This window comes from Pteropus vampyrus, unplaced genomic scaffold, assembly GCF_000151845.1.
Source record: "Pteropus vampyrus isolate Shadow unplaced genomic scaffold, Pvam_2.0 Scaffold6, whole genome shotgun sequence".
Taxonomy (NCBI): Eukaryota; Metazoa; Chordata; class Mammalia; order Chiroptera; family Pteropodidae; genus Pteropus; species Pteropus vampyrus.
This window is the reverse complement of record NW_011888787.1, coordinates 9,878,967-9,903,951: the sequence shown is the minus strand read 5'-3', so window position 1 is coordinate 9,903,951 and position 24,985 is coordinate 9,878,967. Positions and strand designations below refer to the sequence as shown.

General features: G+C 41.7%; 1 protein-coding gene across 2 annotated transcripts in view; it reads left to right on the top strand.

Moving 5' to 3' along the window:
• NTNG1 (netrin G1) overlaps window positions 1-23,009 on the top strand; it is a 301,700-nt gene extending 278,691 nt beyond the window's left edge. The window contains exon 6 of one of the 2 annotated variants that reach the window (XM_011368155.1): window positions 21,536-23,009. In XM_011368155.1, coding sequence (XP_011366457.1) covers window positions 21,536-21,780 — 245 coding nt within the window. In that variant the 3' untranslated portion in view covers window positions 21,781-23,009. The remainder of the gene's footprint in view (window positions 1-21,535) is intronic. The other variant, XM_011368146.1, reaches the window with a different exon arrangement.
• The last annotated feature ends 1,976 nt before the right edge of the window (window positions 23,010-24,985 follow it).

Sequence of the window (24,985 nt, the reverse complement as noted above, 5' to 3'; positions counted from 1 at the left end):
GTGGCTGCGTGTCCATGTGAGCACTCACCCAGTGTGGTGACACTGAATGTGTTATGCTCAGTTAACAGAGAATTTAGGAATATTGCTTCATATCGTGCTTAATTACGATATACGTGTGCCTCCCAGGTATTCACGTAATGTTCTAAGAAGCAGATACATATTTTGTGAGAATTATCTAATATTTTTTATTACTTTTTTTGCAACAGGAAAATTGCAACATTCTTTTATAAATATTAGTTTGAATCATACGTAAACTGCCAGAATAAATTATGTATATCTGTAGACTTATGAGTTTGTAGTACGAGGATGTATTCTCCTCCTGAAGTATTACAAAATTATGACTCTACACTTTGCCATAATGTCTAAGAATCAGAACATTAATTTCTTGGCTTTTTGTGTTATGAGAAATATAAGCAACTTTTTCTGAAGTCTTTTTTTTTTTTTCATTTATATATCCCAGACTCTCTAGTTAGAGATATTAGAAAATGAATCTACCCTCAGAATGGTCTCTTTTTAACTGTAACGTTCGAGGAAATGGCTCAGTTTCCCATTAAAAGTTGATCTCATTGGCTCTAATAGCCCAAGTGCAGATATATTCAATTCTGACATGTTCCGATTTGAAAGGCTGAGAGTGTTATTCACCATATAGCTAATGTCAAATATTAAAAAACACAATACAATAAAAAAGCTAGTTCAAAATCTCCCAACTTTCCATCTATTAGTCAGATTAATGGAGATGACACATTAATTCCACTGTCACACCTCTCCCCTGGCAATCTTCTAAAATTAGGAACCGCCAATCCAGGAGGAGCAAAAGAACGCTATCATTTTAAATTTAACTTCGGCCCATTCTGAAGCCAATTAGAGGCGATGAAAGGAGATCTCTAGCCATTATGTTCAGCCCAGCGGTCTTTAAGTTCAAAAGGTAAAAAGCAGTTTTTACCATAAATAAACCAAGAGACAAAATTATTTTCAATGTAGGTAATTATATTGGCTATTACTAAGGTCGCTGCCTTTATTGATCATCTGGCTTTAAACCAAAAAATAGATATCATTTGCGACACAGACAGAAATGAGCAATGTGTCCACAGCTTCCTTTTTAAAGACCTGCAGATTCACATATTAACAGTCTTCATGAAAAAGTTACTAAAAAAAATAAATAATAGCCTTTTTGAAGCTGAATAACTCAAAGGAAAAAATTCCAAAAACATGTAATCTTTTATCATTACCATTCCTGTAGTTACTAATTTCCATATGAGGGGTCTTTGCAAAACATTTTTGCATGCAAAAAAATAAAAACTGGTGGGCCTAATTTATCATTCCAATTTCTATAGTTTTCCTATATATGGAATCCTGTTTACTGAATATAAACTTCAAGCTAGACATGTTATTCCTTAGTAAGGAATATAATTTAAGTTTTACTTAATTTTGTTCTACTTCCTACAATCAAAACAGTTTAGGAAATTGGACGGATTGCCGTTAAAGTCACTTTCAATGCATATGGTTTATTTTATTTACTTTTATCAATCTCCTTTACCTTTGAAAACTGTCGTTATTGGATTGGTTCACACTATCTGTTATTACCTGAAGTGAATCAAGGAGGAAAAAAAAAAAAAAGAGCAGTTCATTGCTTTTCCTCTTTGACAACTTTGCAAAAACTTATAAACATATAGTTCAAGAGGAGAGAGAGAGAAATTGCGTTGATTGGATTCGAGTCTTGTGTTTTGTTTTCATAACAGAGAGGCCACTAGCTTCAGGCTGTGCTATTCATGCAGCCTCCAAATAGAATACATACTTTCTGAAGTTTCCTTTCTCTGCATTCATCGCTCTCAGAGAGGCTTTGAAAATACCCTTGCCAATAGACAGAGATGTCAGCATAAAAAAAAAAAAAAATGGAAAGAAAAGGGAGGGTGAGAGCAAGGAAGGAGTAAGAAATAAGAAGTTACCAAGAGGGAAAAAAAAAAAACCTGTATTTTCAATTCGAGGTTATTTCTATTCAGTCAAGTCTTTCAAAATTATTCACAGTCAAGAGTAATGATTCCTTACAGGTGAGGGTTGGGCCTTCCCATTCCCACCAGTCTCTCCTGACAAAATCCATTACGCAGGGATGCTAGCAGGAAGCCAGCAGGGGAGAGTTCGTTAAAACACCTTTGGAATGGAGCGTATTTAACCTAGAACCTGGCAGGAAGGAGCTGCTCCAATCTGCGGTTTAGAATGTTGAAGAAAAGGGTTCAGATCAGCATTTTTTTAGACATAGCCAACTGGATACTCCCAGAGCAAATTTGTTGCTTTTGGGTTTACCAGTGGGAGATTTTAAATCACAAATCAGTATGCCCCTCCCCGGCTAGTCAGATGTACTCGGAGGGCTTGCAAACGGGTTGACAAGTTGAAGCGCAATCGTGGCTCCTGATTTCATTCTTTGCTCTTTTCCGTTTCTTTCAAACATTGAGAGTAGAAAACAATTTGCTTTGCCAGGAGAGAAAAATCTCAAAACACAATTCCCAGCACGCTGAGACCCGGCTCAGAGTCACAGATGGCTAGTCCCGGTTCTCCTCATGCCACTCATCTCATGCCCTGCGCTGCCATGCCACAAAGGCTGGTCCCTGCACGGTGACACCCTGACGCTCACCGTGAGCACACCCTCTGGTCTTTAGGAACCCCTTTTACTGTGACATCGCTCCCCGCTCTTTCACTCAGGAAGAGGTGAGCCGACAGTATTTTATCGGGCACAGCAGATTTTACAATGTGGAATAACTTTGGCAATGAAATCTCACAAAGAAATCCAATAGTTCCTATTTGGGATTTGAAATTATTTCCTCTATGACCTATAGTTTAATATTGACTTTTTAACCGATATTTATATTCTTAGCATCTTAATTGCACTGCCGGGGAAAAAGACAGTTCTGTTGAAATAATAGCTCTAATTATTTGATAGGTACTTTTTTATTTTTTATTTTTTTTTTATTTTTTGACAGCAGTACATTCTTCAGCTTTCACTTTTATACCAAACTAGAAAACAGGAGGTAGCCAAGCTGTGGAAACCAATGCTGGAAACTGTCCATCCATCATGAGGAACGATCTTTTCTCTGAGGGGGATTTGCTGCTGGATTGCCAAGTGCATAATATTCCCCTGGAGCAAGGCTGCCGAAAGCATGGCTGCCGTCACACATCCCCCATGCTATTTATCTCTGGAGGGTCTGGCAGCCCAGTGCACTGGGGTGCTAATTGTGTTCTACAGTTATCTTCGCATCTTAAAGCCCAGAAAGTCAGAAGAATTTATCTACTCCTGGGATAGAAAGGTAATTAAAATCTACCCCAGCCAGGAGAGCTTCCACAAAATCCTTTATGAAGGATGCTGGGTGCAACAAGCCTGAGAAGCCTTCCGTGTATTCAAGAAACGTGTTGAGCATGAATTCTGAGCCAGGTGCTATTCTGAGTACTGAGAATATGATACTAAGAAGGCACAGCAGTCCCTGCTCTCAGGAGCTCACACGCCGGTGGGAGGCGGATGGGAAAGAAGTAAAGGAATAAACAGTCGACAGACACCACTTTGGACTGGTAGACAGCCAAGGTCCTTCTGAGAAGGTAGCACTTCGCCCGAGACCCGAATGTCAAGGAAGAGCCCACTGCGGAAAGTTCTGAAGGAAGAGTATTCCAAACAGAGGAAACAGCTCTTGTGAAAACTGAAAGGCAGGAAGGAGCTTGGCCGGTTCAGGAAATGGAAAGAAGCGAGTGTGGCTGGAGCGTGGTGAGCGAGAGGGAAGTGGTCGGGGGTGAGGTAGGAGAGGGAGATAAATGGACATCAGATCACTGGTCCCTGAAGGCCAGGACAAGAGGTGTGGATTTTATTCTAAGTGCAGGGGATGTTAACCAAGGAATGGCATGATGTATGTGTGTGTCTGGGGGTGTGGGGTGGGGGTTGGGGGTAAAATTTAAAAGTAATGATTCTGGCTTCTGTGTGGATCCTAAAGAAGGCAGTGGGATGAGGTCAATATTGAACTAACAAGTCCAGGTAAGGGCGTTAGCGGCTTGGACTAGGTTAGGTGCAAAACAGGTCATGAAAATGGATAGATTCAGGACCTGTCGTAGTCTGTGTCTGCCTTCGCTGAGAAACTCGGTATTAAATCTGAATTTTGAGGTGGTCTGCAACAGAGATGTGCTTTTCCGCTTTTCTCTTGCCCTCACCGCACGGATGCCTGGTAATTGTCTAGTACTGGATTCTGTTTATAGAGAAGAAAACGGGAGATGAAGGGAAAGGAGTAGCAGTCACAGCATTCCGGCATGAGGTCCTAGCGCATGACAATCGGACAGAATAACGAAGTGATTCAGCCCACAGGACTGGGTGGGGTCCCAGCTCTGCCACCCACAACCTGTGTGACAGTAGGCAAGTTAGTGATCGTCCCTGAGTCCAGCTTTCTTTATCTATAAAACTGTTGGGATGAGCTTACCTACTTTATAAGATTATTAAAAGGATTAAATAAATCGATGCAGGAAAAGCACTTAGAAAAATGCCTGGCACCAACTAGGTCATCAATAAATAAATGTTAGCTTTTGTTATTATAATTCTGGTTTGACTGAATCCCCTCCCTCCAAAAAGTGATACATATAACAACGTGACACAAAAATTTCTTTTTAGTTACCAAACAAGTAGAGGGACAATGTAGAGAATTATTATGATTTATCTATTTTAAGAAGGGTAAGTAAGGAGGAAAGGAAAGAACATTCGAGAATGTTACTTGCCAGATGTTTCCTAGACAATCATCTCTCATGGAGACCTCTCTATCATCAAGATAGTTGCCATTTATTGGTAAGCTCTTTATATGCAGTGTCTATTTTCAAAAGTATCCTAGCAGGAAAATATGTGCCTGTTTCACAGATGTAGAAGCTGAGGTCCAGGGAGGTTACTTCCCCTGTCAGAGTCCTACAACTATTAAGTTGAGAAAGCAGGATTTCACCCAGCTCTGTATGACTTCACAATCTTGGCTGTTTCTCTTAAAGAGTAGGTAAGAGATCAAGTGTACCATGCTACTTCCAGATGTCTCTTAGATCCATCATCGAACAAACCAGAAAATTAGGTTTCTCTCTTCCTTTTCCTCCATGCCAGTTCAGGTCTTCATTTGTCCCTTGACTGGTTTCTCCAGCCAAGAATGTTCTGCACTAGACTGCTCGCCCAGTTAGCATGTATCGGTAATGCATTTTGATGTCATCGAGCAAGAACCCATCATCAACATGAATTCATTATGTGCTTCTTAGGAAATAAACTAACAAAGTTTGGAAATCACTGAAAACCCTTCACTTTTTCCTGTGATCATTCAATCTTTTCTCATTATTCTCACATTAGTGCTCTTGGCAATATAGTTAAGAATCTATTGATACTAGAATTATAAAATAAATCTACGTCATGTAGTTTATAACTTGGTCAGACAAATTCATTTATCTTGAAATGTTGGCCTGATTCTTCTTTCCTGACTGAATTTTTGCCATAAACTTTCATCATATTGGTCATGTAATACCAGAAAAAAATAATATATGATTTCATTTTTATTTTTTACACTTGCTCTCAGAAAATAAGATTGACGAATTTAAAGTAGCAAATGAATAATCCATAATAGTAATTAAAACATTTTTAAGTATTTAAGCATTCAATCGAAAGACATCAGAAAATTGTCAAGAACTAAAATGTACTTGTGTTTTGCAAGATTTTTTTTAAAGTTCCCTATCTCGTTTATACAAGGACCCTGATTACGCCCTTAAAAGTCACCTCCATGTTTTCACTAAATTATAGTCCTTATTCATTTTTCACATCATTAGTAACCCCAAAAATTGCCAAATGCCCACAATACGGTAAAAATGCAATGTATTCATTTTAGATACATTTTTATTTTGATGGATTTGGGAGATTTGGGGTTATTTGAAATTATAGACTTTCTTCCTAGACTATAAAAAAAAAAAAATGTCTAACCATTATTTTGGAACCGTGAGAACAATTAGAAGGCTTCAATATTCAAATTTGAAGTAACGGTCTTACCTTCCACTTAACATCTTTTGAATGATGTGTTTCTTCCCCTCTACTTAACATAAGCAAAGTCATCATTTTTACACATTCAGTGAACCTTTCCTTTCTTTGCAATCTGTGAATAAACTGCACTGCTTTGTCTTGTAAAACCCAGGCCAGCCACAGGCTAGCCTTTAAACTAATGCATTTAAACAATGTAGGTAGATTTGACAAGCAGAAAGATTTATAACCGGCAACATCATTAGCACAAAGGAATTGCCTGATTGAACAGGTCCGAGACCTGCCTGAAACAGATCCTAATGGGCTGGAGTGATATTCAAAAGATTTGACGAGTTGGAGGCACCCCGTATAAAAAGCAAGCACCACACTGAAATGAGTGACTTAGACACAGATGAAAGGTTTAATGCAGCTGTGACAGATAGCAGGCACTCAGGGAAAGAAGGGTAGATGGAAGCAAAGAAATTTAGTTTTAGATTAAACAAGAGGCCTACGTGGAACGATTGATTGGTACAAAACAATTAGAACCCTGGAAGATAAAACCAGATAAAACGACCCATGTGGGATCACACAGCATACCAAGCAGCACATCTAGTGACAAGAAATGTGTTTGTTCGAGGTAGGGTCTTAGCTTTGTTTGGCCTTAGGACAAGTCTGAATGGGAATTTGGGGGGTACAATAGCCTGTTCACTCTCCTGTACTTTTTTATGAGAAGTACATGAGATTCATTCATCCTTCTGATCCTTGGAGTGAAATAGCCTAGATAGAAGCTAAATCCAAGACAAGTTTTAGTTGAAGACTTGAAAATGTTCAACTTTAAATGTCATTCATATCCCCAAACAAACAGAGCTGGAACCTCTCCCCCGCCACACGCCCACCCCCCACCCCCAGGAAGGCAGACAATGCATTTCTGGGTTTAGGTGGATATTTCTCTCCCAGTCAACTCAAACCCCCATGTCCACTCCTCCCAGGTCCTCTTTGCCACCTCTCTTCCTACTGCTCTCCTTCTCGCCTCAACAAAAGAAACGAACATACAAAAATATTAAAAACGACTACGTTAAGGGAATTTCTGAATTCTTGGAATTCTTAATGAAACTCCGATTAGCTTCGATTATATTCATAAGAATGACTTTACTCTTACATGATTTTAGGAACAGAGAAATCGTTTGAAAGCATCATGGAGAATCTCCTGTTACGTGCCAGAAAATAGAATAAGATGCTTAAAATATAAAGATCATAGAAATGTGTGAGGATACAAAGATGAGATGTCTCCTGCCCTCAAGAGGTGATGCTTGCAGACTGCCCACTCTACACGAAGCACCGTGCTGCTCAGTGTGGCAGCGACAACGCCCTCCCCTCAGACTGCTTATGCTGTAGTCGAAGAGACAAAGACGTGCACATGGAAAAGGCGTGCTTGCTGTAGGCTTTGAAGAGCCAAATACTACTTACCATTCACTGAAGGACTTTATGTCACTCGCTGTCATAATGCCTTAGGTTGAGTACTTTGCAAGAGATCACCCAGCCGGTATTTGGTGGGACCAAGATTAAAATGCAGGCTATCCAAATTATGCCTGCGTTTATGTCTATGTCCATGCCCGGATCACCTGCCGTAGAGCTTCAAAGACAGGACCTGTGTCTGAAGGCTGGAACAGTCAGGGAAATCTTCCTGGTGGGAGACGTCCAAGACCTGGACCTTCAAGGCTGGGTGGGGAGTTTAAGGAAAGACACTCCAGGAGCAGAGACATCGACTCAGGGGCCGGCATGCGGCAGTTGAGGGAAAGGAAGGACCAGAGGTGCTTTGGGGTCAGAGATGCCTAAGTTCTAGTCCTGCCTCCACTGCACAGCTGCCGGTGGGACCTGGTTAAGATCTACAGGTTCCCCATGAACCGGAAACAATAACCAAGATGCCCATCCTGCCAGGTCAGTGGAACTGTTCCACGAGATGGCATATGCAAAAGCGCCTAGCCTCTTAATTATAATTTAATTTTAAGTGTTTGTGTTCATTCGTTGAAGACAGTGCATAGATTAACCAGGAGTGGGAAGTTTATGTCGGGGAGTAAAAGGAGATGGTGGAAAGATGCTTTTCTCATCGTGGGGGGATTCAGACTACAGAATGATCAAATCAGCACTGGGGTCATGCGTGAGAGAGTCAGTGAGAGGCATCATGCAAACTTCGCAAGAAAACTCGATCTGACTATAACACTTCTGTGTAACTTGATTTAGGCGAGAGAGAATAAATAGTGGGAAGGTATTTTAGAAGTAGAAAGGAAGCGATGGATATGGAATATACGTTTTTTTCCCCCTAAAAATTTTCATTTATTAATTCATTCAAAAATACTCGGATATTCATTGAGTATGTTCTAGGCATCGCACATACGGCAGGGAACAAAACAGTTAAAATTCTTATCTTCACGGAGCTTATATTCTAGAAAAACTCCATATCAACATAAAAGTATGTATATTCAAAAATAAGAAAAGGAGATGCCGAAGAAAGGGAAATGCGTTAGATCAAGACGTTTTCAAAGCATGTCGTGTGATTTCTCTTTAACCAGCCCACCCAAATCTTATTCATCCCGACTAATCTAACCTTGGTATGTCTTAGTCTGCTTCAAAGAGAAGTGCTAATGTCTTTTCACTGTGTTTTAAATAATGTTCCCAGCCTCCCAGTTGTATCCAAACTAATTCATAATTTTTTCTTTCTTTCTATTGCTGGATCTGAAAGCCCCAGAAGGCACAGCTTCCACACACTGCCTGCCTTGCCAGACTCTGATTTGGGTCTTATTAGCTCACCTCTCTCCTGGGACACACTAGCTTTCACAGGATAAGCCTCAAAATGCCCTTGTCTATACGAGCAATGACTCCACTGACCCCTTTTCAGGTCATCCACTATGTAGATTTGTTCTCTTTCCTACACCTTTTTCTTAACCATTTAAGAAAAGGTTCCACTGGGTGTTAAGAAAGGATTCTGAGTACCTCTTCCTTCTGCCTCATGGATGAAGTTCAGTTTTAGTAAAAAGTATATTGCACAGAATTACTTAACATCGCTCACTAGCCGGTCTAGCATACCTGTATTTACCTAAATGTTTTCTTCAGCAAGGGTTTCTGTCTGTTTTCCTCTTCATTAAAGGAAAATGGACGAATAGATCTTTTCGACAAGTAAACAGTTGTTTTTGCATGTAAGGAACTATAGAAGTGAAAGATGATTTTTTGTTCAAATTGAGAAGTAGTTATTAAGCACCAAAGAAGCTAGAAATTATTAAGAATGAAAGTGAACTGGAAGACACATGTGACATGAAGTTATATTATCTAATGAGACAAAAATACATGAACCTATAAAAATAAGCGCCATCTTTGTGGCTCCTTCAGTCTGTTTATTGTAGGACTTGCCTGGCACTTACAAAGAACTTGATTATAATCATTGAGTTAAATAATCTTTCCTATCCACTGTAGCCCTGTGAAATGGCCTCTGCTACAGACGAAGAAATAGAGGCTCAGAAATCCATATCAAAGAGCCACGAGTGGTGATGTCCGTATCAAACCCAGATTTTGGACAACAGTGAAAAATAATTAAAATACTAAGCTTTGCCTTTCAGGTTTGAGCGTCTTGGGAATTTATCAGTGGGAAAAGATAGTGTGAGTTGCAGTGGGCAGCATCCGCTTTATTGAGAAGGCATGCTCGTGACCTGTCTACAATTGTGACCCCACTGTCCTTTCCTAGCCTCACCAACGCGGTTTAGATCACCCACTATGGTCTCCGGGAGCAAATACATTTTCGAAAATTAGCAGTCATTTTTACTTGCAGCTTGGCATCCCTAAATGACCCATGTCATCATTTTGCACATTCTCTTGATTCTATAATGTTGTTTTTCTCACCTTGAATTTATTGACACCAATTCATTTTGTCTTGACATTGGCATCAACAAGGAAATGGCTTTGTTTCATTCCGACATTATAAAATCACCTCCCAAGACTTGGTTCGACATTGTCAGTAGGTGGTTATGGTGACAGCAAGGCCACAGCAGACAAGAGCGAATTACAGTGATTCCCAGGGGGGAAAAAATCATTAAGAAAAGTTACTGCTGTGTGATTTCAGTAGCTATTTTTCATACTTAAATATCCCTGCTATTTAAAAATCCTAAGAGGGCTTAAACCATATTTAGAACACTCCTGCCAAGTACATATAGAAAAAAATAAGTCTCTAAGGAGACATTTGGCTATAGCTTGACAAACAGGAACCTCAAATTATATTTTAGCTTTACGAAGTGCTCAAAACATTCAACTTCTATCTCAAAAAAAAAAAGAGCACATGTGAATTAATGACACAATTATCTCCTTTCGGCCTCAAATATTCGGATTCTTAATGCTGAATATTGAAGGCCTGTAATATTGCTCCACCTCTCACTCGGAATGTAGACTATTTTGCAGATTTGTCTCCAGCACTGAACGGGACTGTGGATTGTCCTTCACAATCCTCATGTCGTTGCAAAGAACACCAAATCCTTTTACTTGCATTCTGTGTGCCCATGATGGTCTGTCACTTCCGTCTCAGTAACAATTTAATTAGTCGCCTTCCAATTCAAAAAAATAAAAACTAAAAAGTAACAAAGTTTCTTCGGGGCCATGTCTTTTTCACCATCATATTACTGGCAAGGCTTAGATGATGATAAAAGCTGATACATTTTTGCCTATTGAAGGGAATGCTTCTGATCTCTTAGCTCACCCAGCCACCCTCGCTGGCTTCTTCCCCTCCCTCTTTCCCTTCCCCAGCAAATTGAAGGAAGAAACCCAAAACAAGTCATTCTTTTCTGCTAACGTTCTCCATTATGAAAGCACGTATGGGGAGCCCTGACGAATCACGGTATACAAATTTTACATGTGTCCCTAGTTCACTTTCTCTCCTGTTCTTTGCCAAATATTTTACCCCTCCCTTCTCCCTTCATGATCCCATCTTATCTCTGCCTTATCATGCTCAGCAGATAGCCTTACCTCCTACTTCCCGAAAACTAAAATGAGGCCATCAGGAAAAAGTTCTTTCCACTTCCTGCTCTCCAACCTTTAAGCTTTATGTCCAGCTGTAGCAATACCTATCATCTGTATGTCTGTCTGTCTTATCTATCTATCATCTATCTACTAATATATCCACCATTCAGAGAGAGGCAGAGAACAAAGGCAAATTTAATTTCTTCTTTAGTATTTATTGGGCATCTGTTCAGTGCCAGGGACGATGCTAAATATTCACCATATAACCACCACGAACAGGTCACAGATATGATGCAGACGTGTACAGGTAGAGCAGGTATGAGTCTCCCACTCACCTAAGTTGTGTAAAATATGTTTTCTTTAAGCTAAATCTGACTGTGTGCCCCTCTGCTGAAAAGGTGGTGTGAAATTCAATCACAGTCATCCTTGTGGCCTGATGTTCAAGTGCAAAAATGTCCCCTCATTTGGCGTCAGTCGCCCGAGTTAACAATGACATGGCCCTCAGGCTCTTGATCCCTTTGGCTCAGGAGGCTCTGCTGGTTCCATCCACTTGAAGCTGTGCAGTCTTTGTCCCTGTGTCCAGGGACAACCTTATGATGATGGGATCGTGTAGGAACTCTTATGTCTTTCCTGAGATAATTTCTGTAGCTATTTTAGATAATTGGTAGTTCGACTATATATATATAGATAACACGAATACTGAAATATGGCAAAATTTGATCACATGATTCATGTCTTAACCAAATCACCTTTATTATCTCAGTAAAAGATACTTTTATATTCTCAAGTAGCAATTCTTTTTTATGAACATTTTCAGTATCATCAAAGGACTATCTATTTATTCTAGGTAATTTGGAAAGAGAGAAAAGTATAAAGACGAAAATTAAAATAACTAAAATCATCTACCCTCCTACCAGCCAGAGATAAACAATGGTCCCATTCTGGGACAATTTGTTACAGTACTTTTGTTGAGGTTTATCTTGCATAAGGTATATGGAGAGGTACATGTCTGTTCTCATGGCGGTCATGCTGGATAAACATTTGAACTGCTTTTCCCCCTGACACGAAGTCATGTACTTTGAGAGGATGGTTTATACCCCACTGTGCATCACCATTGTGTGTGACTGTGCCTCCCAATGAACACTGTCTTTCACCTTGGGCAATGGAGAGGAGGTTGCACCTTTTTATTAAACTAGACAAGTGCATTTTCTGAACCAGATGAGAAACCCTGTGATTTCTCTGCAAGGTTTTTATGAGCACCTTGCCTGTGCCTGTGTCTGAAGGTGTTGACCTAAATAGGATTTCAATACATCATTAATGATCGCTTTGGGAAAAGTGCCCAGCCTTCGGCTTGTGGGATTCTCAGTGAATTAATTCTTTCTCAGCATCAGCAGAGGCTCTTTTCAGGTTGCAAAAGCTGTAAACTTTGGAAGTGTTTGGGCAGTGCCTCTCGCTCCTGCGTGAGAGTCACCTGTTGTCTCTCTCATGCCGGCTGGGTGACTGCATACTGCAGACATAGGCTCCATCGAAATGAACGTCTCTTTTTAATGGTGTTTTGAGCAGTATTTCCTTTGATTAGACAAGAGCAAGTGTCACTCCCACAATCAGTGCTTTGATATTACAGGAATAAGAGTAGGAAGGCTATTCTCTAACGTCAGAACCTGCTAGACCTGATTATACAGACATATCTGACCGCCCAGCTGACAGCTTCCACATTACTTCATGCAGCCCTTCAGCTCTGCTCCTTGGCCTCATCGCACTGAAACCAAGTAGGCTGAATTCTGTCACGCAAGGATCGTGCCAGCAGCACCACTGTCCCCAGATGGCTGTACACACTGACAGGAGTGGAGATTGAGAGCTGGAAAGCGAGGATGTTTCTACTTGATGCCCCACCCTGTTTCAGTCCGGACACTGTTTGCACCTAACTATCCCAGCCTCCATCGCAGAAGCCAAAGGTGGGCTGTGGGGCGGTAGAAGCAGGTCACTGGGCTCCAGCTCGGCCCCTCCCTGCTATACTGCAAATACACCTCTGTACTCTGATTGGTACAGGAGAATGCACATTGAATGAGAATATGCAAGTCGCCTTTGAGAAAACGGTCACTGCCAGTCCAAGCTGACCTTGCAAGGCTTTGTGGCGTACACAGCAGTTGAAGACAAATATTCAAGAGCTGCACACTTGACCCCACGGTCTTTCAAGATTCATACTCACAGAGGACTGTCTTTGAGGGAGGACATTTGCTTCCTTTTTCGCTTTAAGTACCTTGAATTGGTTAGGTCGTGATGACTTTGCTATTTTAACAGAGATGGGAATAAGCACCTCACTCTTCCATCACAGGCTTCCAGCACCAGGGGACACTGAGGGAGGTATCAATGGAATATACTAAGGTTGTGGCTTATATTTTTTAAAGCACCTCCACATCATTCACCTTGAAGCTTCCAATGACCACGAGGTGGGTGGATAGGACAAGTGTTATTACCCTTGCTTTAGAAGCGAGGAAAGAGGGCCACAAAGAGGTTAAACGATTTTCCCAAGTTCATGCAGCCCATTAACCGCAGAGACCAGACCTGAATCACAAATTCTTCCCATCAGCCCACCCCCTCAGGCTATCAGTACGAGTGAAGGGGGAAAACTGTCCCTGTTCCACGGGGCACCACGGGAGACCGATGGGCAAAACCAGGCACGTGAAAACAGCCACCTGAGTCATCACCAGGACGCATAAGTTTGGACAAGAAGCCCTACAGTCATCAAGTGTTTGATCAAAAAGAGGAGGAGTTTCTCACTCTTTGACTTTGAAGACGATAGGCCTTCCACAAAAAAATATTCATGCAAATTATAAAGCTCAAGCAAACTTTACAAATACCCACTTCGGACTCTTCCCTGGACCTTCTAGTTGTCACGAGGATGTAAGCTCCACAGGAGCAGCTGTATCGTCGATCTGTCTCACACGGTGTGCCCATTTTCTAGAACGGTGGCTGCTGGATGATGGACAGATGGAGAGATCGATGTCACTAAGTAGTTTGATGATATGTCCAAGGCCTTACAGCAAAGTGATGGCTGGTCAACTAGAACTCACATTTCATGACTCCTAATCAATGTTTTTTTTCCACTGCACCACATCACCGATCATGGCCAGATGTAAGTGAGAAAAGATGGGAAAAAATGCAATTAGCGTACCTAGAATTCCTCCAGAGGCCGTTAGGCATCAGTCTGTAAAGTTTCTTCCATACCTCAGGAGCTAACCTATGGGTTCAGTTTTATATCTTCCATCTCCCAACTTAGTAAAACAGCCGCCAAGGCTGAATAAATGGGTCATAATCCCAGCTTTTCATCTCCCTGTCACAAACTCTCAAATGCCTAAATCAGAACTGAATGCTGCACACATGCCTTTGTTATTAGCCTATTTGGTGGAGGTTATTCATTCTTTGACGCTTCTTTGAAAAGGACGGGAACAATTTGGAACACCGTTCCCTCAGCAATCCTGGGCTTGTTTCAGGTGGTGAAGGTAGAGGTCACTTTATTAATGCAACCATCAAGAAAGGCTGTCATGGTAACGTATTGCATCAGTTCCTTGAAGTGCAGGAGACAAAGCCAAAAAGAGAAACTTTCAAGTCTATAAATGCAGACCGAGCATTGCTCAAGCATAGCAGCTCATTGACAGGGCGAACCTAAATATATAGCTTTGAACAAGACCCAAACGGAGAAAAGAAAACTTTCTTTTGGTCAAGTAACGGGTCATCATGACCATAACGGGAATAACTGACCCTTCAGGTGACAAAGGAAAAGAAGAACAGAACAAGTAGCAGCACTAAGTCGTGGCTGATGCCTCTTTGAGCACACACCACCCAGCCCTTCTCCGGGTCTGCTTTTCGACACCTTCCAGAAAGGACTAATGGAGAGCAAAGGAATCAGTCTCATAATTCACATTTTGACAGTAGATTGCAGTTTGAAAAGAGCAAATGGGTAAGACAGTCAAGAACCCTACAAAAATCAGGTTAAAGAATGGGATAATTTAGCTATGTCCCTGTGACTCTCGTCATCCAAGCTACAAGATCAGTAAAAAGAAATGAAAGAGAGAAAAAGAAATGCTGCTCGCGCCCATTCTTTCACTGTGGAAATTTTGAGTGTTTTTATGGACTCATAGCAATTGTGGGAGCTTATTTATCTACTGTTGTGGCTTGCTTCCTGAAGCTGTGATCGGAGTTATTATAACACCTTGCTGATTTCAGGATCCCACACTTCATCTTTTAGCCACATGACTCTGTCTGAGGCTCACGTTCATAGCATAACCTGATCCTATCAGAGGCCACAGATTATCTTGGTCACTCCATTTGAAAGCATTCCTAATATGGAAACATCAGGGGGTTCTATGTTGTGATATTAGATACACTATAAATGAATTATTTTAATCAATGGTAAAATGACCCTTTAGAATATAGTCAAGCTATTATTAAAGTAGTATTAGCTTTTCCTATATCTAGGAATCATACTCTGTCATTAAAAAGAATTATGTCTAGCAAATAATTTGCATCCAATACTGGATCAAGCACCATATAAGGGATTTCAAAATAAACCTTCCGTGCTTACTGAGATAGCACCCTCTTAGACTATCAATAACAATAAGGAGAGAATCAGGACATTCTTAATGTAAATACTCTATAAAATAAGTTCAGAGTTTTCAGTTAAAGGCAGAGCCACGCAGGTGGGCAGGTAAAGAGAGTGTAACTAACTGCAGGCGCACATTGGATAGAAAGTCATCCCTAGTTGGATTTTTAATCTACAGCTATGTGCAAGATGACTCGGAGGAGAGGCCAGGCTTGTAAGTGAGAGTTTATCTTCTTGGCAGTTCTGTCAGCTAATGGAGGATGCCCGAACCCTTGTGTTTGTTGACCGGCATCCTGATGTTAGTGCAAGAGAGTGCCGTGACTAAGTAGCTGTGTCTTCTCCGTGCCGGGAAGAGGAAGTGAGGGCACAGACAACACATCTGCCACTCCCAAACCAGACCTTCAATATTTTTGGTTATATTTTACGTCTGAATTGAACGGGGTAGAACTAGAAGATGTGATACTTAGTGCTACTTATGAGATCTCGCCTAGCCACGCTGTGGTGTGTCAGCCGAGCAGCGGGTCAACACAACTGAAATCGACTGAGGGTCTGTGGAAGACTTATTTCTGTTATATGAGCAGCGTAGAATACAGCCCTGTGCACCACCATTTCCTGCGTTTCTCCTGATGGGAGGCATGGATTCCAGCTCTAGTTCTACCCTACATTGCTTTCAGTTTTCTCATCTAGAGTTTCTGAATTTGCCTCAAGTGCTGAATTTACTCTTTCTATCAGAACAAAGTAGAACCAATTCCATGAGGGCGATTTTGGTTCTTCTTATCCTTTAATTAATTGTGAGCAGGACTAAGAGGTCTGCCTTAGGTCCCGGTCTTCTGTATTTACACCCCCAGGAAGACCATCCACGCTTACCTTTCAACTTCTAGTACTTACCATTGACTCTAGTTCCCCTGGTCCTGCACTCACTGTCTCTGATCTAAAATCGCCGAGGTGTCTTCCTTCTCCCTTCCCCAGTATACATAAGGACAACTGCTTATCTTCATTGCTATGGCTGACACCCTGAGTCAGGCCTTCATCATTTTACCGCCAATATTAATCGAGGAGTCATTCTTTGTTGTGGGGGGATGTCCCGTGCATTGTGGGATATTTAGTAGCATCTCTGCCCTTTATCCACTAGAGGTCAGTAGCATGCTCTTGCTGGAGTTGTGACAACCTAAAGAAGTTCTCTAGATATTGTCAAATGTCCCCTGGAAGGCAAAAATCACATCCTGTTGAAAACCAGTACTTTAGACTGACAACCAAAAAACCTCTATTAAATGTTAATTCCTCAAATTTCTCCAATCCTTTTATTGATTACTTCAAAATCCCTCTGTCATGTTCAATCAAGAACATGCAATGCTTATTTTGCATATTTCCTTTACCCAGTTCAAAGTCCCCTTCCTCTCACACTCACCCAGTCTGTCTGTTTATTCCTAGACACAGTCAGGTCCAACAGGAAGACGTCTATGATTAATTTTATACCTTCATATGATCACTGCATTTTGCTGAAATCTCTTCTCAGGACCCTTTATGGTCTTTGTTTCTTTTACTATGGCCTAAGCATATTCTTCAGTGTTCTATCTCCAGTCTGCATTTCTACTTAATCTATATTCTGCCAGGATGCAGTCTTCTATTCTCTAGTCCCTTCACTCTTTGTAACGATGGCCACCATCAACCCTGCTCCAAATCTGTATCTCCTGGGTGACCTGTCTCCTGAACTTTTAACTAGTTTTCCTGCTAATAACAAGACTCCTGCAGAAAAACCGACAGACCTCCAAGGTCGATAGGTCCAGAAAAGAATTCATTTCCTTCCTTTACCAAATTCTTCCTCCAATCTTCTCTTCTTAATAAATTACGTGATGATGCACCCAAATACCAAAAACAGGAACCTCAGACTCTCTCTTGCCTAGGTGTGTCTCTTCTCTCTCCATTTTGCACTAACTAAGCCTAAGCCCATTCTATTGAGTTATCTGGTCCCCTTGCCTCCAGTCTGGTTTTTCCTCTGGTCTAGCCTCATCTTTTATTTCCCTTTAAAGCACCACCCTGCTCCCAGGTCTCTGACAGCTTCCCATTGCCTGTCATGCAAACTCTGCAGTGTTACGTAGAACCCTCGCAACCAGCCGCAGCCTGTCTTTCCAGTCTCCTTTTTCCCTTTGCACATCTATCATTCTAGCCCCGCCAGTCCATTCGTCATTCACTAACGTGCTCTGTGTGTCTCTCTTTCGGGCTCCAGCGAGAAAAGCGAAATCACATCAGGTATTTTAACAGAGAGAATTTATTAAAGGGAATGGTTAAAACAGGTGTTTTCGAATTTAAAAATGAGAGTCCACGGAAGTAACTCCGAGATAGTGACTGTGTAAGCAGGAAGCGGCTATATCACTCTTGGGCTGAGGGATCACAGGGAAGAGGATGGGGTTACTAGAAGCGAAACTTTGGAGGAGACACCTCACAGACCGGGGGCCTGTACCTCTGAGGAAGGGTCATGCCTAGCTGCGGCTAGTGCCTCTGACATGCTGAGTGGGGGCCCCTGGGAACTGGGGCTCAAACCTCCAGAGAAGGAACGCTGTCAGGTTGGTGCAAGAACCTCCAAGGGTGATACGAAGCTGGTTCTGAAGAAGCCGAGCTCTGAAAAACCAAATGCAACTGTTGGGATGAAGGGCCTTTGCTGGGGCGGTACGGTTAGGAAGAGCCAGAAACGAAAAAGGAAATCTCTTCTTCTTTCTCCCTGCTTTCTCTGCTCCCTGCTTTTTCTGGTGTTCCCCGTGGGTAGAAGCCAGGAGACAGCGTGCCGGGTTCTGGCCTCAATGTCAGAAGAAAGGGTGGACTTAGAGTTGAGAAACGATTGCTTAATAACCAGCACGAGGCTCTTCATGTCTCGTTGCCTTTACTCATTCAGTTTCTGCAGCCACCATGCTCTTCCTGCGGTCTGTCTGATGCATGCCTCTGTTCAAGTATGATCCCCTTACTATGATCTCCCCCCAAGTAATTATTTACACCAACATCTGAGTTCCTCTGGCTGTTTGCAAATACTTCCTTTATAGGCCCTTTTTTTTTTATTGTATCATAATTATTTCTGTATATGTTCATTTGTTTGTCTGTTTTCTGCCAAACTGTGAGTTCCTGTAGGGCAGGTAGCTTTACAACCATAAAATCGAGCCCGGCACACAACAGATATGCCTGTTGAGTGGGATGGATAGAATGGATAAGAGCATTTTAATGAAATAAATATTAGGTCATTTCTTGTATATATTTTATCTTCCCAACCAGACTTGAACTCCATAAGAACAGAGATAATGCTTTATATTTGTTTTATTTCTTTGTATTACTTAGTACAGGTTTCCTATGCTGAAGAAGAGCACAAATGATCATTGTTAACCACCTAGTTTATTCATTAAGCACCACAATTTTGGTTCAAAGTGATACGAAGATGGAGCATAAGTTTATGAATAGGGGGCGAGATCTGCAGTTAGGTTTAGATGTGTTTGTGGCACATGATCCCATCAGAGTGTTCTGAGCATGTGGTCGAATTCTGTGTCTGTTGAAAGAATAGCATAACCAAGAGACCAGGTCTTGGAGGAATTCTACAGTAATGAAACATATTTTAGGGTTTTATTGTTTTCCTGTTTGTCTCTTACAGAAAATATATTCTCCCAATCCATGAGGTTACATCTGTTCCTTGTGTACTTATTAAATTTCTCACTATCATCAACATCAACCAGTAGATTATTTAAATGTAGGAAAAGTATTGAATTTTAACTTAATCACCAACTTTTTGAAAAAAAGAAAGCTCTGTTCAACAACTGATTTACATTCAGGTCCAAGAAGAAGCAAAAATAGCTTCTTTTTTTTTTAAGGGGAGCGATATTTAATTAACTATTGATTTCTTCTCAATTATTCAAGGCAAGCAATTATCGATATTGATGAAATAGATATTTCCCTACCTCCGGTGTCCAAATGAAAGGAAATATCTCATTCAGCAATCTGCTGCCTAGAACAAGAAATGCTGAAAATCTTTAACTTAAAATGGAAACAGTTATTTGGATCTGTTTATTCCATGTTGCCCCAATTAAACAGATATTTCCTGAAGTGTAAGCAAAACAAAATCCTGAAAACCTGTGTATGCTTTCCAAATGAACAGCAACCAAGAAAAGGTGGGGGGTGGGGAGGGGCGGGGAGGGGCACTTGTCACTTTTGACCATGATCTAAATACTCTGCATTTGTAGACTTGGCCTCCTGACTACAGTTCTTGACATTTTTAACCAGTACTCATAAAATACTATAATTCGGGTCTAATGCTCATGGTTTCTTAACCACCCAATGAGAGATCGTTTATGTAATCATTAGCTATATCATTTATAGCTGGAACACCATGTCCTATATTGAGATTTTGAGCCTGAAGGATTTAATGGGCCTTAATCGTCACTTCTAACATTTATAAGTAGCAAGTGTGGGTACATTTGAAAATTAGACCAATACTTTCTACAACCGTATTAGAAGTCACCAAGGAATTGTTGTGGAAGGTGGTAAAACAGGGCCCTTTTTAGGCCACTTTGTTATTAATTCTGTGAGCATCCGCCACACCATTCTTTCTCAGCTCATTTGCACACAGAGCGTTAGCATGTTTGTATTTAAGAAGCTTCTTTTGAAAGAGACTGACTACTGGACCTGAGTAATGGACAAGGCAACATTCTCTATTGAATTATTACTTGGGAGATGGGTTTTTTTTTAAAATGCTTTGCACTTTATAATAATATTAAGAGCGTGCACGTGCGTGCGAGTGTGTGTGTGTGTGTGTGTGTGTGTGTGTGTGTGTGTGTGTTTAATTCGTGTAGTGCCCCTGGGGAAATTTGACCACAGCATTTTAAAAACTGAAAAATGTTATAATTTATAAAAAGCTTCTTTTTCTGCTCTGCCCCCACTGCCCCTCCCAGAGCGAGTCTACATACTAAGTGCTTAAGCAGCATATGTCGCTGGGAAGTGCTCTTGGCTCTTTTACTCCGTGTTGTTGTTTTAATTTCCCTGGGTTCTATTTAACATTCTGCTAAATCAGTGAAACCTTGATTATCTCAAAGAATAGGAAACATGGAATGAATGAGGATCACCAGAATTTGGGGGAAAAGAAGAAATTATTAGAGATGAAAGTTACATGACAGGGACACCGAATGAATTTTAGTCTCTGGAATTGCTTGTCTTGATTTATTCAAACGAATGATGTTAATTGATGGACAGAGTGAAATTTTGGTAATCAGGGTTTCACCATCGCTTTTACTTCCCAAATTTACAAGAAAATAATAGTCCTAATAGGATGTCAGGGGGAAAAGCGACTGCTCTTCCTCACACTCCTCCATTGAAACAGCTTTCTCTCTTCCGCTCTGGCTGCCGCCTGCCTGGAGCATGCTGCCTGTCCCCATCCGATCCCTTCCATCCCCACGCTTCCTCGCTGGCTGCCGTCTGCATGCATGCAGAGGCCAGAATCACCTGCAGGGAGGGTGTCGCACCTCTTAGAGGTTCTCGGTCATTTTAGCAGTACTGCTTTGCATCGTAATTACCATCACCTGGCTTCAAAGCTCTGCATTCTTGTATCAGGCACTTGTCCTTTAAAAACCTAGGAGGTCTTCACAGGTCCCAGTTCCATGACGAGAAGCTACCGCCACACCAGGAGTATTATGTTACTTTGTATTCGATAGCCTGAAATGGACAATGATAATATCCCAGACTGCAGCAAAAAAAAAAAATCTATATGGAAAGAACTAATGCGATGGAAACAAAGGCAGCAAACTACATTTGTTTGGAAATTGGAGTCCCATGCTTAGTTTGTGGCAGGGAGGGGCGAGCGCGAGATCGATAGAGATTTTTTTTAAGCTGAAAACATGATGTACCAGATGAACTTAAATTGATTCTGCTTCTCCTCCCCGTGCCCCGCTCCCCTCCCCCTCGTTCTGCAGCGAACGTCTGCGACAACGAGCTCCTGCACTGCCAGAACGGAGGGACGTGTCACAACAACGTGCGCTGCCTGTGTCCGGCCGCCTACACGGGCATCCTGTGCGAGAAGCTTCGCTGCGAGGAGGCGGGCAGCTGCGGCTCCGACTCCGGCCAGGGGGCGTCCCTGCAGGGCCCCCGGGCGCTGCTGCTGCTGCTGCCGCTGCTGCTGACCGCTCTGCTGGCGACAGCCAGCCCCCTGGGGTTCTAGGCGGCGGCCGCTGCCGCCAGACGGGCCTGTGGCGAGGGGAAGCAAACAGGACGCGAGCCTTTGCAGCTCACAAAGGGAACGCGCCCTCCGACACCCCCACTCAAACAGTGTGCGATCGACGAAGGCCTGACTGAACTAAGCCATATTTATCAGCCGTGGACAGCACATCCGAGTCAAGACTGTTAATTTCTGACTCCAGAGGAGTTGGCAGCTGTTGAAAATAGCACCGCAGATCACATCGCCAGCTGCAGAGCTTATCGCCTATTGGTAAGGCTGCGACAGCCCCCCAAACAGGAAAGACAAAAAGAAAGAAAGAAAGAAGAAGAAATCAACCAACCTAAAAACATTTGCTACTCTTACGCAGTGGCTCCAGTACCAGTTGGCCCAGTACGTGGACCAACCAACTAGGAGGCTCTTTGCTGGCAGTGCTTTGTGGGTCTAAGGACATCTGTTCGAGCTGCCATATTGGCCTGCCTCAGTCCCCGAGTCCCTTCCGACCTGTGCTTTAGTGAACGTTGCTCTGTAACCCTTGTTGGTTGAAAGATTTCTTTGTCCGATGTTAGTAACGCACACGTGTAACAGCTCCCTCCAGAAGCTCAAGCCAGTCGTATCCCGCATATCCTAGCAGCGCTGAGTCATCCCAGCCAGTGCGAGCGCACGTCCACTGTCCAAGAGCAGCATAGGGAATAAAGAAAGTGTATCTATCCTTTTGTATTCAAATGAAGTTATTTTTCTTGAAATACTGTAATATGTAGATTTTTTGTATTCTTGCCAATTTGTGTTACCAGACAATCTGTTCATGTATCTAATTCGAATCAGCAGAGACTGACATTTTACTTTGTCCTCTTTGGTTCTGTTTTGTTTCATTGTGCAGAGATCTCTCTGTAAGGGCAATGAGCGTGCTGGCATCAAAGAATATCAGTTTACATATATAACAAGTGTAATAAGATTCCACCAAAGGACATTCTAAGTGTTTTTCTTGTTGCTTTAACACTGGAAGATTTAAAGAATAAAAATTCCTGCCTAAATGATTTCAGGAATCTGTATTGCAATTTCTTACGATGAAAGGAGCAGCCACCGAGCAGTGTCACACTCACTTTACTGATTTCCATGTGGACGGAATACATTCAGCTGACGAATTTGGTACCCAGGAAGATGGAATGATGTTCAGTAGCTTGGACAACTTCTGCAAAATATGAGACTATTTCCACTTGGGAAAATTATATCAGAAAAAAAAAAAAAATCTAAGCGATTGCCAAGATTATGCCAAAGCCTGTTGGCAGAGTATTAAGAGACTTTTATTTTTAAGTCATGCTATTTTCACAGATTGATATGATCGTGTGACTAGGGATGCTGATCTATGTATCTTTCCAAATACAGTGTTTACATAGAGAATCACAAGAGGCAACCTGGGGAAACCAGGGAAGTCGCAGGGAAAATGAATGATTAGCAATTTGACTTTGAATATATTCAGACTAAGTGTTTAGAGGAAATATCAAACATACAGCAGCAAGTAGACATAACTGCTGTTCCTGAGAATAAAGTTTGTTTTAAGTACCGCCCAAGGTGTAATAAATTCTTGTTTCTGCCTTTTATTAGGCCAATTATCGTGCAAGGCAGCAAGGGGAGGCGGGGGGTGGGGGAGGGGGGAGAACCATTGCAAAGTTTCCAAGTGGCTGAAACAGTGCGTGTTCCATTCCCAGCACACTGCTGTCCTACAGGTTACAAATGTGTTAGCGGCAGCATCTCCTGGAATCAAAAACAATTATCAGCCCAAGCCAGAGTCTTAAGGACAATGAAGTCCTACATGACTTGGTAGAGCAATAACTGGTGACAGCGTCAGGTCGGAAGCTTTCTTCCAGTCTGAATTCTTCCCCGAGTCGCCACTCCTTGCTGAAACGGGGCTGGGGATAGGGCGGGGGAATGTCTCCTGATAAATAACCTGGCTAAAAACTAGATGAAGGAACAGCGTGTCTTATTGGTTTTGTTCCCAGAAAAGCCAATTCAAAGAAGGCAATAAAAGGTAAACAGGTAATGCCTGTGCTGCCTGCCACCCCACGTCTGAGTCGATTGAATGTTTGTTATTCAAACCAACAGTCTCTTTTGATGGAAGAAATAAGAAAAGATGGAAATAAATTACAGCTCTGGCTTAGTGCCAGAGTAGCCAAACAGAAATTGGAGATTTACATTGGAAGTATAAACAGCAAATTATGTTCCAGGCTCACCAAAGAATATACGTGAAAAATGCCAATAACATACAGAGTTTGAGATTACTTATAATGAGGTGGATTTCTAATATTAAAATTGGAATTTAAGTTGTCTTATCGTTTATTAGCATAAACCAAAGGCAGACTGTGTTATTTCTAGCCACGAAGCACTTTACCATTATCCTCTCATGGCTTTGTCACAATGCTCAGGAATCGGACTGCACATTTCAATACCTGGGATTCCAAAAGTTAATTCTAAAATTTAATGAAGGCCTGATCTAAATCAGTTCATCTGCATTTTATCTTTACGAGGCTACAAGAATCTAAATTGATGAGGAATATCTTGCGTTCAGTGTATTTAGATATAGTTTGCTGAATTTCCTGAAGTGATGTGATCTTGCTTTTAATAAAAATTCACTTTTAGGTATATAATCAATGGAAATGAAATGTTCTTTTTAATCTGGATTCTCAGATCCCTCCGAAAGTGTGTTCCTTTGAAGAAACCCCAACTCGGTGAATTTCATCTGCTGCTTTCCAGCATTTTTGCAAAGCTGGTTTCATCTACAATATTATGTCTTAAGAAAGGACTGGGCTAAAAAGTGGATACTATGTTTTTCACATAGTTAAGGTTCTAATTCTTGCATGGTCTCTACTTGATTAACCTTTAAGGTGAGTTAATATAGTCTTGTATATGAGCTGGTCTATCGAGTTCACCACAAAGTAAAAATATGATTCCTTCCATCAACACCACCAGTAAGCGTAAGACTTCAAAGAAATCTTTGTCCAATGGTCCAGCTCCATGGATAGTGCTGGTGTTTATAGGAAAGTGATTAGACTGCCCCACCGTGATGTGGAAGTGATTTATTTCCCACTCCGTTCACAGCCCAGAGGAGTAACCTCAGCCCCAGTAAAGAGGGGCCCTTGCCTAGAGAGACTCATTCTGATCCTCCTCCCACTTTGTCTCAGCAGCCAGGAACCTAGATTCCCTACCCAGATGT